This window comes from Nyctereutes procyonoides, unplaced genomic scaffold (assembly GCF_905146905.1).
Source record: "Nyctereutes procyonoides isolate TBG_1078 unplaced genomic scaffold, NYPRO_anot_genome, whole genome shotgun sequence".
Taxonomy (NCBI): Eukaryota; Metazoa; Chordata; class Mammalia; order Carnivora; family Canidae; genus Nyctereutes; species Nyctereutes procyonoides.
In genome coordinates, this window is record NW_026575031.1 from 773,650 (window position 1) to 790,960 (window position 17,311).

The 17,311-nt window shown below is 45.3% G+C and overlaps 1 protein-coding gene across 1 annotated transcript in view; it reads right to left on the reverse strand.

Annotated features, from left to right (window-relative positions):
* RYR3 (ryanodine receptor 3) overlaps positions 1 to 17,311 on the reverse strand; it is a 507,628-nt gene that overhangs the window by 62,873 nt on the left and 427,444 nt on the right. Inside the window, exons 65-67 of the mRNA XM_055316631.1 lie at positions 10,759 to 10,889; positions 4,499 to 4,819; positions 1,923 to 2,163 (exon numbers count right to left, since the gene is read on the reverse strand). Of these exons, the coding sequence (XP_055172606.1) occupies positions 1,923 to 2,163; positions 4,499 to 4,819; positions 10,759 to 10,889 (693 nt within the window). The remainder of the gene's footprint in view (positions 1 to 1,922; positions 2,164 to 4,498; positions 4,820 to 10,758; positions 10,890 to 17,311) is intronic.

Sequence of the window (17,311 nt, forward strand, 5' to 3'; positions counted from 1 at the left end):
ATCTTGACCCTACTTCTGCCTCTGGTTAGCATCCTATTTCTCTGTTCCCCTTTGTGGTAAAACTCCTTGAACATGTGGTCTGCATGCTGTATCCAGGCCTTTTCCTCCCTTTCTCTTCCAACTCATTGCAAAGAGGCTGCCTTTTCTCATTGTTCCATTGAAACTGTTCTCCTCGAGATCACTGATAACCTTTTCATCATTCTTTCTTCTTGGCTATGCCTTGTGAAGTGGGCACCCAGGATACAACATTCTGTCCATTCTGTCACTTTCCCTCCTGTCTCACTGCTCCTTCCCTCTCAGCCTCATCCCCTGGTTCCTCGTCTTCTGTCTGACCTCTTGATGCTGGTGAGCACAAGGGCTTGGTTTTTTGTTCTTGGACTCCTCTCTCTTCTCAATCCTTTCTCTCATCCAGTCTCATGGTTCTCCAGCAGGCTACTGACTCCAAACTCCCATGTTTACACCAGAACCTTCTCCCGAACTCTGGACTCACATATTCAACTACCCACTCAACATTTTCATTTTTATATTGAATAGGCAACCCAAGCTTAACATGTCCAAAAGAGATTTCCAGATCTTCCCCTAAAAAACGTGTGCACCCACAATCTTCCCCCAACTCAGTTGCTGGAGACTTCATCCTTCCATTTACTCAGAATCACCCTGGACCCTTTTCTCTCATTCCCAATCAGGAAGTCCTAAAGGCTCTACCTTAAAAACAGACCCAGCACCTGGCATCTTCTCTTCTTTGCTACCACCCTGGCCTCAGCTATCCAACTCTTTTTCTTTTTTATTGTGATAAAACACATATAAAATTTGCTGTTAGTGACAGTCCATTCACCAGGTCAGGCAGTCGCTATCACTGTCTAGTTTCCAAATATGTTCATGACTCCAAAAGGAAACCCCAGGCCCATTTAGCAGGTGCTTCCTCATCCCTCCTCCCCCTAGACCCTGGAAATCTCCCGTTGGCTCTGTCTCTAGGGATCCCCATCAGCTCTTGATGGGATCATTGTGAACCCTCCAACTGGTCTCCTCACCCCTTATTTGCCTCCATGCCTCACCACAGCATTCTAAAAGCAACTTGGATCACATCACAGAGTAGCTCAAAGCCTCCACTAACTTCTCATCTCACTCGGAATAAAAGCCAGAGTCTTCACATGGCTCACTCGGCCCCATGTTGCTTTCTTGACATCTCCCACCATTCTGCTGCCTCCTCATTCTCCTCTAGCCACACTGGCCTTCTTATAATCCCCTGAACACCCCAACCCACTCCTTCCTCAGGGCTGACTTCACATGGTCCTTCTTCCTGGGAATAAACCTCTTCCCAGACCTGCATGATTCCTCACTTCACCTCTTTCAGGTCTTTGCTCAACTACTGCCTTCTTAGCTAACATTCTGTTTAAAGCTGCGACCCCACCCCACCCTGGCATTCCTCATTCTCTTCACCCTGCTTTGCATAATTGACTTACATCAGGAAAGTAGAGCAGTAGGTATTTAAGTTCTTATTTGGTTTACTGTCCGTGTGCCCCACTTCCCTGCCACAACAAGATTTTTAGACCAGACATCTTTGTTTTGTTCATGCCTCCCTCCCTCCCCCCAATGCCTGGAACAGTGCCTGACACACAGTAATAGCTGCTGAATGAATACGTGACAGAACTCTGTGGAGAGAGGAAGAAGTAGGTCGCTGCTGCCCCTGCCTGACCCACTCCCTCTGACCTCCGGTAGCATGTGTTGATGGATGGAGCGGCCACGTCATGGGCCAAATAGAATCACTGTCCAAGGAAAGTGCTTTCCGGAGGTGCTACGTGGGGGATTCTTTTTTGGACGGGCAGGGGTGACTTGTGGTGGCAGCTGTGACCTCACTCTCTCGCCTGTAACACAACCCAACACCAACTTTTCATCCTGTGGAAGGTTGCCCCCCCCCATACCTGTTGTTGTCCACGTAGCGAATCAGCATGGGGTAGAAGGCATAGAGGTCTCTGCAGAGGACTGCAAACTCGTCCAAGATGAGGAGCTCCGCCTCTTGAGTGTCTCCTTTGGTGTCGGCTTTCAGCTGCTCCTCCTCCTGCACAGTCTTGACAGCCTTTTTCTTCAGCTTCTCCAGAGTTGGGATGAAGTGGCTCTTCAGCAGGTCTGGCCGTGCTTTGCTGATGATTGGCTGGGCGTACACTGCGTTTGCAAACAAAAAGCCTCCACCTCATTTCACACACTAGGACAATTGATCAAAGGAGAGAAGTGATCCTGAAAGGTGAGGCTGCAGCAAACCAGACTCAGAACAGCCAACACCCTATTCCCTTCTTTCACTGTCCACTAGGCGCTTCCCTCTCACAAAGACACAGTGAGGGCAGGAAGCCACGGAGAAGGTCTCTACTCCCATTCTGCTGGTCCAGGCCATAGGGAGCCCCTGTCACCCTCGAACTCCTCATGCATGCCTGGCATTGGCCACACTCTTAGCTCCTCACCACACAGTTTTAGTATGTTCATCCTAGTGTGGGCTCACCAGCTAGATTATAAATTCCTGGGATAGAGCCTTTCCCCCCCTAATAACCAGCACTATGCTGAGCCAAGAATAGGCACTCAGTACTATGCTTTCTGGTTATTTTATAGAAAAATCTGTTGTTAAAAATACACGACCTCCCCCCCCCAAAAAAATAAAAACAATACATTAACCCAACCACAGTTCTCAGTCCCCAGTACTTGAGATCTGCCAACTCACTGCCTGGGGCCCTGTGGAAGACAGATAAACTGTCACTGGCTATCATGAGCTGAGACAGAGGCTGAGGTGGTCACCAGAAGTCAAAGAGCAGACACAAGCCATCAGTGGAATCTGGGGCTGTGATTCTGGCCCTCCTAAAGAGAAAGGTAAAACCTACACATCTCACTCTGTTCTTTAATGGAATATCCTCTTGGTCTGCTTGATAATAAATATCAGAATCAGAGTAATTATAAAACAATTAGGTTAAATAAAATTAGCAAGAGCCATTAACCACTGCCAATACATGCCATGTATGTTTTGTGCATTTCAAAGTCTTTTTAGCTTGGGGCATTCCAGTTGGAAATAGCCTATATTCTGGCACTTTTTCTTTTAAATCCCACTGCCTTATTTTTTTCACTTTCACAGCAAAGACTGTTGTAAAGGGAGGAAGTAAAGGCAGCTTCCTGCTGAGATGCATGAACCCAGAAGCCACAACTCAGGCTAGGAGAGTTCACCACTCCCACCCACCCTGCCCCAAGTTGTACCTCTGCTCTGGACTCAGAATAAGAATGGCTATTCCAGATGTGGGTGAGTTGGGCTTACAACTCAAAATCAACTGGTTTTGGCACTGGCAATGAAGTGGTCCCCGAGATCTGGAGACCCCTGGGGAGTAACAGAGTGAGTTGGCTTGCCAGTTTTCCTGGCAGTTGTCCTCTCTGCATCTCTCCAGAGAGCTGAGGGAGCCCATCCTTCCACCTCCTTCCTTCCTAGAATCCCTTATGAATTACAAGTTGAGCTTCTCAACAAATGGCCTTGGGGTTGGCAATATTCTTGGGCTAAATAGGTAAAAAGGGAACATCAACTTTATTTACTCGTATGCTCATGAGGTCTTCACTATTGAGTAGCTATGAGCACCTAGAATATTTATAATTCTGATCTCAGTTCATTTCAGAGACTGGAAGAGGGCAGAAACTTTTCTTCCCTGGTCTTGCCAAGGGATACCTCCTCATTTATCTAGGAAGATAAATATCGAGGGTTGGGCTAATAGCTCCCTTTGGCCCAGCCACTGTGTTTTCTGGTCCAGGAAGTGACGTGGGTGAAACTGCTACTGTGGAGCCGCCATGCTGCTGGTTGGTCAAAAGCAAGGACTTTGCCTTGGCTTCTGTCTCCTCAAACTCTGCTTTGACACAGAAGACACTAAATATTCACGGTTTCCCAACTGTGGGAAATCTGGTTATTCATTTTCCAAGTCTTTCCCTTTTTTTGAGGTTGCTTCAGGAATAGAAAATAGGGTAACAAAATTCATTAAGAGCCAACTGCATGCAAGGAGTTCTAGAGGAATATAGAAACAAAATCCCCAAAACCCAAAGTGATGCTGTTGTGAACCTAAATTTGGGAGTGTCTTAGAAAGCATAACATGAAATACAAATGCTAGCAACTTCCAGTACAGCCCACATGGGAGTGAGATTTATATATGTACCAAACACACAGGAGCACTTACTGGGAAAATACGGTTATCACTGTAAGAGCAAATGAGATTTTTTTTTTAATCAAATGGGATTCTTAAGTGCCAAAAGCAAATAAAGCCATGGAGATCCAAGTCAGGCAGAGTGTATGGAGAAGAGCTTCCTGGAGATTTGAGGGACCTGGATTATTTGGGGAGCCACAGGAGCATTTACTACAGGAAGCTCTCCAGGGGAATAGCTTTTTACTGGGAACTACTAGAAAGGGGAAGGGAGACTAGTTAATAGAATGCAGGTATCCTGGTCCTTGGGTTGGGGGGCCGGGGAGAAGAGGCATTTGTGGTACCTGCAATGCGCTTCATCCAGGACGCCTCATCGATGCCCAGATTGTTGTTGATGATTTTTAGAATGTTTCCCAGGATGACACTGAGGTGTTCAGAGGTGACCTTGGTGCACCAGGGCCCTGTGCTGGGGGGCAGGTGCTCAGGCCCCCGCTCCCACCAGTAGGACAGGTAGTTGCAGAGCATGGGCAAGATCACCTCGATGACGTGGGGCATCTCCGTGTATCGGGCCCCTGACTCGGCCAGGTCATTGATTTCCTTCATCAGGCCTTCGAGCTGAGGGAGGTCGGGGCACATCTCTTCCACCGTGTCCGGCATCCCCAGAACTGACCAAGAGGGTGCAGGAAGAATACAGGGACAGTAATTCACAGGCACAAATAATGGAACTTTCTCTGTCTGTCCCCACCTTCCTGTGCTCTTCCAACCTTAAGTAACCATCCTCAAGCCTTAGATGAGAGAGCACTCAATGTGGGGCAGCTTCTGTCATCCAGGTGTTTGTGTAAAGATGACAGCTTCCAAAGGTTGGGTTGGCTTCCTGAAGCCATACTCAGGTTAAAAATACTTCAACATAAGGTCAAAGGAGCATAACAGAGATAGCAGAGGGACATCTCCTAAGACTTCTCTTAGGTGAAGCCAGGTGAAGCCAGTCTCTGGCTTCCCCCTCTCTGCCTTACTGGATGCTTGGCAGAAAAGGCAACACTACATGGAGAAAAGCAACTAATCTGTGGTTAGTTCAGCTACCTGGATCTCTGTACTGTTTAGAAAAGAAAAGGAACCCCTCTCAGCAAATATTCCTTCAGCTGGACCAGAGACAACATGCCTTTCCATCTGGTTGAAATTTGGCGGGGGGGGGGGGCAGCGGCGGGGGACACCTGTATTTGTGTTAATTTCTGCATTTACAACCGAAGTTCCTAATGAGGTGACCTGTGCCAAGGCCTCCTGTCACTCACATAAACCTCTTTGTTTGTGAAGGCTTCTGTGCAAGGAAGAGTAAGCCCCTTCTCTTCCTCGCACTGAAGACTGTGGTCACTTCACTGAATATAGACAGACAGGACGATGCAGCAACAGACAGAGGTCAACGTGAAACCAGGGAAGGCTGTCGGATATCAGCATCACAAACGGCAACATCAGTGGCTATCCGTCCTGTTCTAGTGAAGTGGAAGGACAAGACAAGACAGGAGACACTAGAAGCAGCCTGAGGGGCCTGGTAGGCAAGAAGATAACAAGGCTCTGAAAGAGGCACCAGCCCAAAGCTCTGTCTCTAACCACCAACCCACCTGCCTGGGTCGGGTCCACCTGGTCCCGGGACATGGATCACGTGTGGATTCCACCTGCAGGCTAAACCTCCCACACCAGGGCCAAGGCAGCAAGCACCACAGGGGCCTAGGGAATCTGAGAAGCCACAGGATAAGGTGGAACACTTTTCTGGAACGTCAGTTCCACTAGATGACTCGAGATTTATTTTTGATATTTGGAGAAAAATGCCAAGTTCTCACAAATTTCAAAGGACAAAGAGGCCTTCAAATAAAATTATATCTTCTGTGAATGGAGTTATACCTGCAGCCCTTTGCCATTGGGACTACTGCTGGCTGGAAGTCTCCCTTCTCTAGATTTTAGGTACATAGGAATGGAAGGCTTAATGACTAAGAGAGGTCACAGCCAGTTCTGCAGCCTGTAGGAATATCGGTCAGTTGAAAGGAACCGTTCTGATTTCTTCTTTTATTGTACTTCCTGGAGCAGAGATGCAGGGCAATGCTGGCTGTCTTGGAGACAATGAACATGCAGCTGAAACAAGCAGCATGCAATGGATATGTAGGGGCCTCCCTGCTACGGAGCAGGCCCCATGCGGCCGGAACACTCTTTGTCTAACGATGACTTTCTGCTGCTATCACTGTAGCTAAAGAGCTCTCTTCCTGGAAAGTCACAAGGGGGCCAATATCCTTTAGAATCCAGACAATTTAAGGGGTGCCTGGATGGCTCAGTCCATTAAGCCTTTGACTCTTGATTTTGGCTCAGGTCATGATCTCAGGGTCCTGGGATCAGGCTCCACATCAGGCTCTGTGTTCAGTGGCAGTGTGCTTGAGAATCTCCCTCTTTCCCTCCCTCTGCCTCTCCCCACACCTGTGCTCATGTTCTCTCTCCTAAATAAAGAAATAAATCTTAAAAAAAAAATCCAGACAATTCAAAAGGGTTAGTAGCATGAAAGCCAAAGAATGTGAAACTCTTGTGATTTACATGGGAAGGGAATTACACATCGACATGGTTTACTGCCAATGTTGGTTATGTGCGGAGAATGTCTGGCCTGGATCCTGCAGCAGAGCAACCATCAGGGGTGACATCAACATGGGGGTCTGCAGGACCCTCCCAAACAAAACCATTTTATACATACAAGAAGTTAAAGACAGATAAGTCAAGCCTTCTATCTTGAAACTCTGCACATAGAACAGTGGCAACTGCCATGGATACAACTTAAGTTTACAACTGTTTGCTGTAAAATTATCAATAAAGCACTCAGGTGTGTGTGTGTGTGTGTGTGTGTGTTTAAATGTCATACAGACAATACATCACCATGGACATTTATTCCCCCTAAGAAAAGAGCTGCTTGAGGGTGCTGCACTGGAATCATTATGATGACCTTTAAAAGTTATTTATATGTAATTGGTCTTTGAGTGAAAGAAACATTTGTGATTCAGATGGTGTTTCATACTTCAAATGCCACATAATAAATCCACAGAATGAATGTTGCTGAGTTATGTACATGAAACATAGCCTCGGCTAGGTCCTGTTAGAATCAGACCCAAGGCTGTTGGAGTTATCATTAGAATACACAGTCTTTTCATCTTCTACATTAGTGGTTCCCAAAGTGGGGTTCTCCCACCAGCAGTGGCAACATCACCTGAAAACTTGTTCGGACCTTCTGAACCCAGGTCTACTGAGTTAGAAACTCTAGGGGTAGACTCAGCAATCTGTCTTGATAAGCCTTCCACATGATGCTAATGTACGCTAGAGTTTGAGAACCACCGAGTAAGATTCTAAAGTCAGATTTTCTTCACCAAGCTGGCCTTCCCCAAGAAGGCAGCATCAGGGAGTACAACCTCTTTGTGTAGGCAGGCCACTGACATGGGAAGTGGACTTCCTGCTTTCTCTGGACCAGCCTGGCTGGTGACCAGGGTATCTTGTTTAATAATCTGATTAACAGACCACTGACACACATAACCAAAGGTTTATCTAATTTTGAATACCTGGAAGATACCTGTATTAAGCCTTTTCTAGGCATATCTTAGTTTCTGGATGAATCAGAAAATGCTCCAGAGTCTTACAGGACAGAAGAGTCATTAATATGGGTAACTGCTGGCAAAACATGAACTGTCAATTAATAGAGATGTCCAATTGCCTGAAGCCTTGATATATCAGCTCATATTATTCTTCTAAATTGAAGGCTCACATCATTTGTCACCCTATACATCCCTCCCCCACCTTGGTCCCTGAGGCCACTCCTTTGTATAATGAATGAAGTCTACCCTTCTTAGAGTCCATTAAGCCATCCATCATTCTCTAGCTCCAGACAAACCCGATTATCTCAGAACATATATTCATGTACACTCTACTTTTCAAGAGTCACACACATGGTCAGCATTCCCTCTGTTCATTAACTGAATAATGACAAATGTGGGCTCAGGGGACTTGGGCACACCCCACAGTGTGCCACTGATGGATGAAAAACTGTCATCTCTAAATCACATCTTTCTCTCTTTTCTTCCCTGTGGAATATGCAATAGTTGATATTTATTTTTCATTTATCGGTATGTCTTGTTAAATAAAGGTAATGTATATAAAATAAGAAGGAACATATTTCCAATAGCCCTTGAGAAGAACAATAGGACAGAGTAATTCCCTTCCTCCTCAAAACTTATCCATGGTTTCCCTCATCTTTGTCAAGTTCTCATTTTGCCTGCTACTATACGTCTATGAACTCAAGGGCAGAGGAGGCCCACTTACCCAAGCTCTACATAATGGTCAAACAGAGATACAGGGTTTCCTGAATCACAGTTGGAGCAGAACAAATGGATAAATATCTAGCACTGTCATGACTGAGTCCATGTCCCTTTGGAGCTGCGGAGCAACATCTGGGCTGGCATATGGCTACAGATGTCACAGCCCTTTCTAAACCAGAGCCTGCTCAGTTGCTCAGCTCCCATGTTAGCTGCAAGATATGACTCAGTCAGTATCAGGAAAGGGTGGAGACAAACAAGGTTAGAGACATATTTCTGCTAGTCCAAGAAAGGGAAGAAAGGGTGATGTGAGGCTGACGGGGTGGAACATTAATCTAGAGAAGTCATATGAAACTTTGGCAGGCTGAAGCATCTGGGCAATGTCTCTCTCTTGACTAACTCTGACACTAGTCTCCACTGCATTTATCCTAGCTCAGGACCAGAACTTTGCTAAGTGTCCTTGTCTAAATTGTTCTGGTCATCATTTCTGGGGGTGATGCACTTCTTTATCTGAAGCAAAGAGAAGCAAGTGGGAATAAAGCTGTGGCTTAGCACTCTGCATTCTTACCTGAAAAGAAGAGGATGACAAAAGAACGTGATATGAAGAGAGTTCTAGCTCTTAGAACTCTCTCAGGATATCACAGCTGTTTGAAAAGGGGGCTTGCACTAAATGAAACTGCCACATAGTCTAGTCATCTACTGTGACTGTCCATTGTTATTTTCAGAAAGTATTGGTTCTGAATAAGATAGGTCCTGATTTGAAATAGTTTATTATGGTTTTTTTCTTCTTTAATATTGATTAGGCTGATAGTGTGGTAGTTTTTTGATGTTATCAAGTCACAGTAATTTTTTCTAACTGGAGTCCAAGCTTTATTCAAATTCCTCTGCTCTATATTCCATTGACTTCCAGTAGGATCACAATTCCTCCCTAAAGGAGGACTCTCCCTTCCATTTCCCTTGGAGCAGATGTATAACCTGCCTTGGATTCCAGTTCTAGAGTACTCTAGAAAACTTTTCTCTATAAAGGGCCAGATAGTAAATAGACACTGCAGGCCAGATGGTCTTTGCTACCATGAATCAACTCTGCCCCTGCGGTTGAGTTGAAGCAGAATGTGCCAGTTAAAGATATGCCTCTTTGGCATAAGGATTATTTTGGGCTGATTATTTTTAAGAACCTACAAACATGGGAGAAGCTCTGAAAACAAGTAAGTTACCCTTGTGGAAGAGAAGTCTAAATTTTATAAAGGAAATTTACATTAGAAAGGGGGCCTGTACCAGGAAGTGAGCTATTTACGGGAGATCACGTTTTCATCTGAGAGATTCATCCGCAGGGCAGGGCAAGCGTTTACCAAGTGTTTCTGCTTCTCACCTGTCCGTGAATTGCCTTCTCCTTTTGAATCCCCAGACCCCTATCCCTTTCCTTAGCTTTGAATGGTCTGTCTATGAGCCTCAATCTGTGGGCTGCATTTTGAGTCTCCTATCTTTGTGGGGCTCCTATAAGTACTCATGTGTATATAATTACAATTTTTTTCTCCTGTTAATCTGTTTTATGGGGGAGGGGTCTCAGCCAAGAACAATTAAGAGCAGAGAGAAAATTATTTTCCCTCCCCTATGCAGTACTAATGTAGCCACAGACAACACGTAAATGAGTAGGTGAGACCATGTTCCAATAAAACACTCCCAAAACAGACAGCAGACCAGATTAGGGCCATAGCCATAGCCATAGCTCTAGAACTTAGTGTGTCAACCCTCTTGTTAACTTCTCTTTCTTCTATAATTTCAGTCCCTTCTGGTGTTTTTATATACTTTATTTTCTACAATGATAGCATGTGGTCATCATCCTTGGAAAAACAGCCTCTCCCTGGACTTGGAAAGTATAATTAGGTTACCAGTGCACTTGTGCCCCTTCTGACAACACTCTAGAGAGGAACTCATAAAGCAGTCATGTGCCCAGGCACAGAAGGGGGCTTGATATCCAGGGCAGACTAGAGAGCCTAAGGCTTTAGGAGGGAAGGGATTTAGAAGTCAACCATACTGTATCACTGTACAGAAGAGGAAGCCAAAGTCCAGTGATAACAAGGTACCTGCCCATGTCCCCTTTTCCAGTAAAATGGAGACATGCAACATGGATCCTAGCTTTGATCTCCTGGCCCCTCTGAGACTACATAAACCAAAAGTCCTTCAAGGCTGCTGTTCCCTGCCTGGGTGTCTTTCCTTCCTGGCTGCTCTCTTCTCAACACACGGGTTGATGACCTCTGAGGGAAGATACTTACTAGACCTCTCCCTGGGGGTTCTGGTGTTGAAGACTGAGAGTGGATTGTAGCGGTTAAGGGTGGGTTCCAGGAATGCTACTGGTATGGCAGCTGCCAGGGAGGCCAGACATTCTCCAAGGGCAGGACGTTGCCTGGAAACAAAGAAGTCCATTTAGAAGTGGTGCTACCACAGCCTGGCCCCATGGATGGTGGGCCAGGCCCCTTCCCCAAGATGTCTCAGGCCATCTCCCCTCAGATTACTCCACTGGACATCCCTGGATCCTGAGCTCAGCAAGATTACAAGCACTTCTCTCTCCCCCATCTTTCTCTGGACACTGATGAAAAGTGTTCATTCAATGGTCTTACCACCTGGATCCTGGTTCTTTTTTTTTTTTTTTAAGATTTTATTTATCTAAATTCATGAGAGACCCAGAGAGGCAGAGACACAGGCAGAGGGAGAAGCAGGCTCCATGCAGGGAGCCTGATGTGGGACTCAATCCCGGGCCTCCAGGATCATGCCCTGAGCCAAAGGCAGTGGCTTAACTGGTGAGCCACCCACGTGTCCCTGGATCCTGGTTCTTAACTGGTTATGGCAATACAGTAATACACTATGTAGCTTTGTTCTTCTCTCCCAGCATTTCTGAAAGCATATTTTGCTGTCATCCAAATTGAATTTGATCCTCTCTCTGTTCTCAAAATGTTTTGAAATCTGTATAATCTGTGTGTATTCCCTGCTTTGGATGGAGCTGTTGTCTGCCAGTGGGAATGGTAGATAATGGGCCAAAAGTACCAATAAGACACAAAATAAAAGACCTGCCTTGCAAAAGAAACAACAGGCTTCACATTGCTCAATTTAGAAGAAAGACCTGTTACTTCTCCCAAATATTCTACACAAATATTTGAGCGTCCATCATGTATAAAGCTGAGTCTCAAGTCTTTTTGTGAAATGAGCAACCAAGCAAGAACAAAATGTTTAGGATTCCTTGTTCAGTTTTCTAGTTTTCCAACTGAAAGACCTTGTGCTTTTTTGCCTACCAACCAAGTCAGCAAACGTAAGTAATGGGAACCAGCCACTGGTTGGTCAAAGCAGAGCTTATACAGAGATAGTCCTCCCCCTCCTGGACCTGAGCTTAGTCTTGGACTTGTACTGGTTAGCTCAGCAGACCCTTTCTGCTCGTGACAGCACTGGCTTGAAGGGTCCTATATGGGTGCTGACATCTGTTGCTTTCTGATACACAAGATACCAGAGCCATCTGTTTTTCCATCATAGATTTTTTTTTTTGGTCAATTCCTGGCATTCAGTCACCGTGAGACCACATACCTAGTTTGTGAGTCACACACGTGAGGTCAGTTCCCCAAATTTCTTTAACTGAGTACTATGCGTCCTCTGTTAGACTGTGGTACAAACGTAATTAGTGCAGATGATAGGTCTATAAGTAAGAAGTGGATGGGGCTTACAGTGTTCAAACATATCTCGTTAGTCTTCCCTTGTGTCTGGCCAATCAGAATAAGTGCTGATGCTGTGTCTGTGAAGCCCATTGCAGAATCCCTGGGAACTGAGGGTGTCAGGCTACGTTGTGGGGGATGTTATAGATCCATCATGGGGCAAACTGCCAGCTAGAGAGAGGATGCACTTGGAGTCAGGAGCAAATGCTTATAGCCCTACCGTAGTTCTGTGGGAATAGAGAGGCAATTAGCCCTCAGGGTTCCCTTCAATTCCCACCAATACCTGAACTGAAGGCTGTGTTAGTTACCCTTCACTGTGATAACAGCCAACAACTCCAACAGCTCTAAGAAGCCAGAATGCCAAAAGTGTAGGGCCTCTGGATGTTTATGACAAGCGTTTACTATGGGGTGGAGGGTGGCTAGGAGAGCCACTGCCCACCTAGGAGTAAGCCACATTGTCTGAACATTAGCCTTCTTCTTCTAGATAGCAAAAATCCTTCCTCCTTAGAACCCTTTAGCAATGTGATAAAATAATATATATTTATGGTCTAACTATAAGGATTAGGATCAACTTGCAACTTCATTATAGCAGAGAAAGAGGCACACTTGAATTGGCTTAAAAATGTGATCTTAGTTGGCCCTGAAAAAGATAACTTGTCATGGCTGGCTGGCTGGGTAGCAGCAGAACCTGCAAGACAGAGGGAGGAGGGTGGAGGCACAGGATGGGTGAGTAGAAAGCTGTCTCGGAATCTGCTCCCTCCACCCCATCTTCCATCATGTTACCAGACTTATGAAAAAAGTCACTTTTCGATTAATTTAAAGGAAAATGAATATATGTGGTTTTAATCCTTATCTTCTATCTTCTTAGGCTCAGCTTTTACGGGACTAGCTGACAGCTCGCCTTGCTGTGAAGTGTGTGAGCAGATAACTTTAAAATCTGCCTCCAGTGAGCAAGAATGTCCACAGCCAGGCAATCACTTCTCGGGTGATGACACAGCTTTATCCTTTCGCTGGAGGTGTGACTGTGAGAGCCCCCCATCCAGGTCTGCTTTGGAGGCAGGGCTGCAGCCCTCAGAACAGGTCCTCTGTGTCCTGTGTCGTCATGTTGCCCTGCCCCAGCCGCAGGCTGTATCTCTGTCGGAAGGCAAGGGAGTGAGACCTGGGCTTCTCTTTGGGGACCTTCTGCAACATGGCTTCACTTCTGAGCAAGCCTCACTTTTTCTACCAAGCACAGTGGCCCTGGGGAGAAATACTCTATTTCCTCAGTCTTGCCTTTCCAGGAGGAAAAGGGAAGGAGATAAGCCATGAAGGTGAAAGAAATACCAGAGGGAGAGCATGGATGAAAGAAAATCTGGGCAAAAACCAGGATGACAAGGGGGGAATGTTGAATCTGAGTGCAAACTCTACTTGGGCCAGCAAGATGAATCTTGGAAACAGCTGGTTCTGAGTTGTCTGGCTGATAACTGGACCCAGACCTCTCTTTTCTTTCTCTCATCAAATTAAAGTCCTGATCTCACAAAAGTGGATTTCTAGAAAATTACTCTGATACAAAAGCAACAACCCGTGGAGCAAAAGACAGTTTTCCAGTGTTGTGTTGCCTTGGGGATATGCATTCCCTGTGCTCTCTGATGTTCATTATTGGCAACTCTGAGTCTCAACAAGCTCCCAACCGGGCATTTTCTAGTCTAGGGCTCACAGCAATGCTAATTAGTCATGTAGCCAATAGGGATAAACGACAGTTCTCCTGGTTTAGCTGTGAAAAGTTCTGTAAAAGTAAAGCCCAGAAGTCTGCTCAGGACCTTGGCCCCCCACCCCCTGCCCCAAGAGGGACTGAGCAAAGGCCTGCTGTTAGAATGCCTCTCTGGTCCTTAGCGCTCCCCAAGGTGGCAGTGCAGGTATGGACCAAGCAGAACGAGGACTACTGAAACAGCTCCTGAGCAACCGAAGGTCTACTGGAAGAGTTTGTTCACTGGATGTGGCGCTCTCTTTCTCTCTCCCCTTCAGTTCTCACTGCCTAGTAGAGTAGTTCTCACATAGTAAAACTTGGTCAATGGTGACAGATTGAAGAGAGAGCAATTTGTGTTTCAATTTTTGTTATTTTCTAACTTGGTAAGTTGCAGAGATTGTCCATCTCTTGATTTTATTTCCATGGATCGAGACCTAGCTTCTCAAATGTCTACTGTTAGGGATCCAGGCAGAGTGAAAGTCATTACAGTAATAAGAATCATGCCTTGCACATATCTGGTGCTTTGAAATTTTGAGAGTTCCTTCGTGTATATTCCAAAGGATGCTGAGGAAAGGAAATAATATGCCCCAGAGGGGCAGAAAGGTATGCCATGGCTCTCGAGCAGCAAGACTCACTTCAGAGGTTTAGGGAAGGTATGAAGTGTTTGGTCAGAGACAACTGGTCAAAGGAGGCAGGACAGGAAGGAATAAATATCTCAAAAGTGTAAAAGGGAAAAACACAGTTTTCATTTGAAATAAAATGAAGGTTCGATGCTTAAATCAATTTCCAGGTTTCGTTTCTTGACCGTTAACCCCTCTCACATGCTCTGTGATTAAAGTATCTCTACATAAAAGAAGGCAAGTAGTCTCTATGATTAAATGTATAAGAGCCTTGACCCTTTGCTGAGAATTTGTTGAAAACTCTACTTGTCAGTAACCTCAGTGTTGTCTCAATTCAACATATTCTAAAAGAAATGTCTCTATTCTGTTTCAAGGCCCCTTTCTTCTCCTTACAGTCAACACTCTCACTGAGGTGTCTGGAACCTCACTCATCCACAATGCACACTCAAGCTGTAGCTGGAAACCAAATATTTAGTGGTTCCCTTGCAACACTGCAGGCATTCATTAGCCAAGGAAACTTTAGCAAAAGGTGGTAGACAAATGGTGTGTTTGACTGAAGTCTCTTCTGTAAAGTGCACAAGAAGTGGGAAAAAAAATTGGGAAGACATTTGGATCCATGCTGAAATTGGAAAATGTGTGGTAATGTCAAGCCACAAAGTATGGATCACAAGTGGGAATGCTGAAACCAAAACATACTTTCTGGACTAACAGCAGAGTGTAGAAATCTCTGGAAGTAAACATGGGGACTATGAGGAGCCCAGAATATGAACTTTGGTTTGAAACAATGAGGATGAAGGGTGGGAAGCAGGCCCTGAGGGACCTGCTGGTGATGAAGGATCAGGTTCACCTTGCAGAGAGACAGGCAGGACAGAGTAGGGAAGAAGTATACATGCCACCTGCCATTCCTGTGACCTGGACTCCAAGCCTGGAGAAGCCACTAGAAGAGAGAGAAAGTGAGAGGAAACCTGTCCTGTAGCTGCTGACCCGTCTTCTACCAGATGGAATAAACCTACTTTAAATGACTATACAAAAGCCTTTGTATAGGTCTTTGAGATGCACTAAAAATTTTACCTGTCACCTCTCACCTGGGCCACTTGCTTTCTTTTTTGGGGGGAGGTACAAAAGGCTAAAGGTAGATGTACCCTAGAGCTAAAGGCACTGTGGGTAGAGAAGGTCCTGAGCCAGTTTGTCAGATTTGAAGCTGGATGATGTTCCTTCCCCATACACTCCTTCAACACACACACACACACACACACACACACACACACACGCACGCACGCACAGATGCTCCTTTCCATTCTTGAGAACTAGTAATGTAGCTAATGACCTAGAAACCATTGGGAAACATGGTACAGAGGAAGAATTATCCAGAAAAAATATAGAAAAATTCTTTTCTATACATTCACAAAAAATAAAAAGAGTCAAGAACATGGAGAGAGTTTGAGAAATCCCTTACAAACACCAAACAGGAGAGAGCACCTAGCTACAAGTTACTTGGGAGAAAATGAGAAGTGTGGAAGATTAAGGAAAAGCCAGCAAATACAATCTCTCCCTGAATAACAGCTAGGAAAAAAACCCCAACAATCACATAATACGGTGAAAGATTTGTAAATAATGGGAGACTCAATTCTGAACTGTGAGGGGACATACTAAGTTCTGAGAAGCCAAGGGGACTGAAATAGAATAAGCACATCTTGGAACATATTATAGGAACTTAATGAGCTTCAGGACCGAAGAAAGAATCCAATGAACAGCCAGCTTCTCCCCTTCCACTGCAAAGTCATGTGTAAGTCAGTAAATCACCTGGCCCAGGGCACATTGTCAGGACACAAAGAAGCAAAGAGTATATGTTTCTGAGGGGGGAAAATATGACCCAAGGAGTTTATACTACAGAAATTGTTCACAGAGTCAAGAGGTAAAGAAACAAGTATTTAATGATAAGTCTGGCCAACCAAGAGACAAATTGAAACAAAAAATTAGGAATGGGAAAGTCATGGTTCAAAAGGATTGGCTAGGGGCAGCCCAGGTGGCTCAGCAGTTTAGTGCCGCCTTTGGCCCAGGGCGTGGCCCTGGAGACCCGGGATCGAGTCCCATGTTGGGCTCCCTGCAGGGAGCCTGCTTCTCCCTCTGCCTGTGTCTCTGCCTCTCCCTCTCTGTCTCTCATGAATAAATAAATAAAATCTTTAAAAAAAAAAAACAAACAAAAGGATTGGCTATTTGATGAGTCATTAAAATATAAACTAAGCTAAACAACTTGGGAATATTTGTCCTAGAATAGAATATAAATGTTCTAAGAAATTATTATTACTATTATTTTTTTAGAGAAAGAGTGTGTGCACATGTGCACACATGCATGAGTATGTGTGAGTGGGAGTAGGGGGAGCTGGGAGGAAGGGCAGAGGGAGAGGGAGAGAGAATCTTTAGCAGGCTCCACACCCAGTGCAGAGCCCAATGCAGGACTCAATCTTACCAACCCTGAGATCACAACCTGAGTCGAAATCAAGAGTTGGATGCTTAATTGACTGAGCCACCCACGTGCCCCTGTTATAAGAAATTACATAGCAGGGCAGCCCTGGTGGCTCAGCGGTTTAGTGCTGCCTTTGGCCCAGGGCCTGATCCTGGGGACCCATGATCGAGTCCCATGTCATGCCCCCTGCATAGAGCCCTGCTTTTCCCTCTGCCTGTGTCTCTGCCTCTCTCTCTCTCTGTCTCTCATGAATAAATAAAATCTTAAAAAAAAAAAAGAAATTACATAGCAGAAAAGGAAAGGTAGAAAGGATAG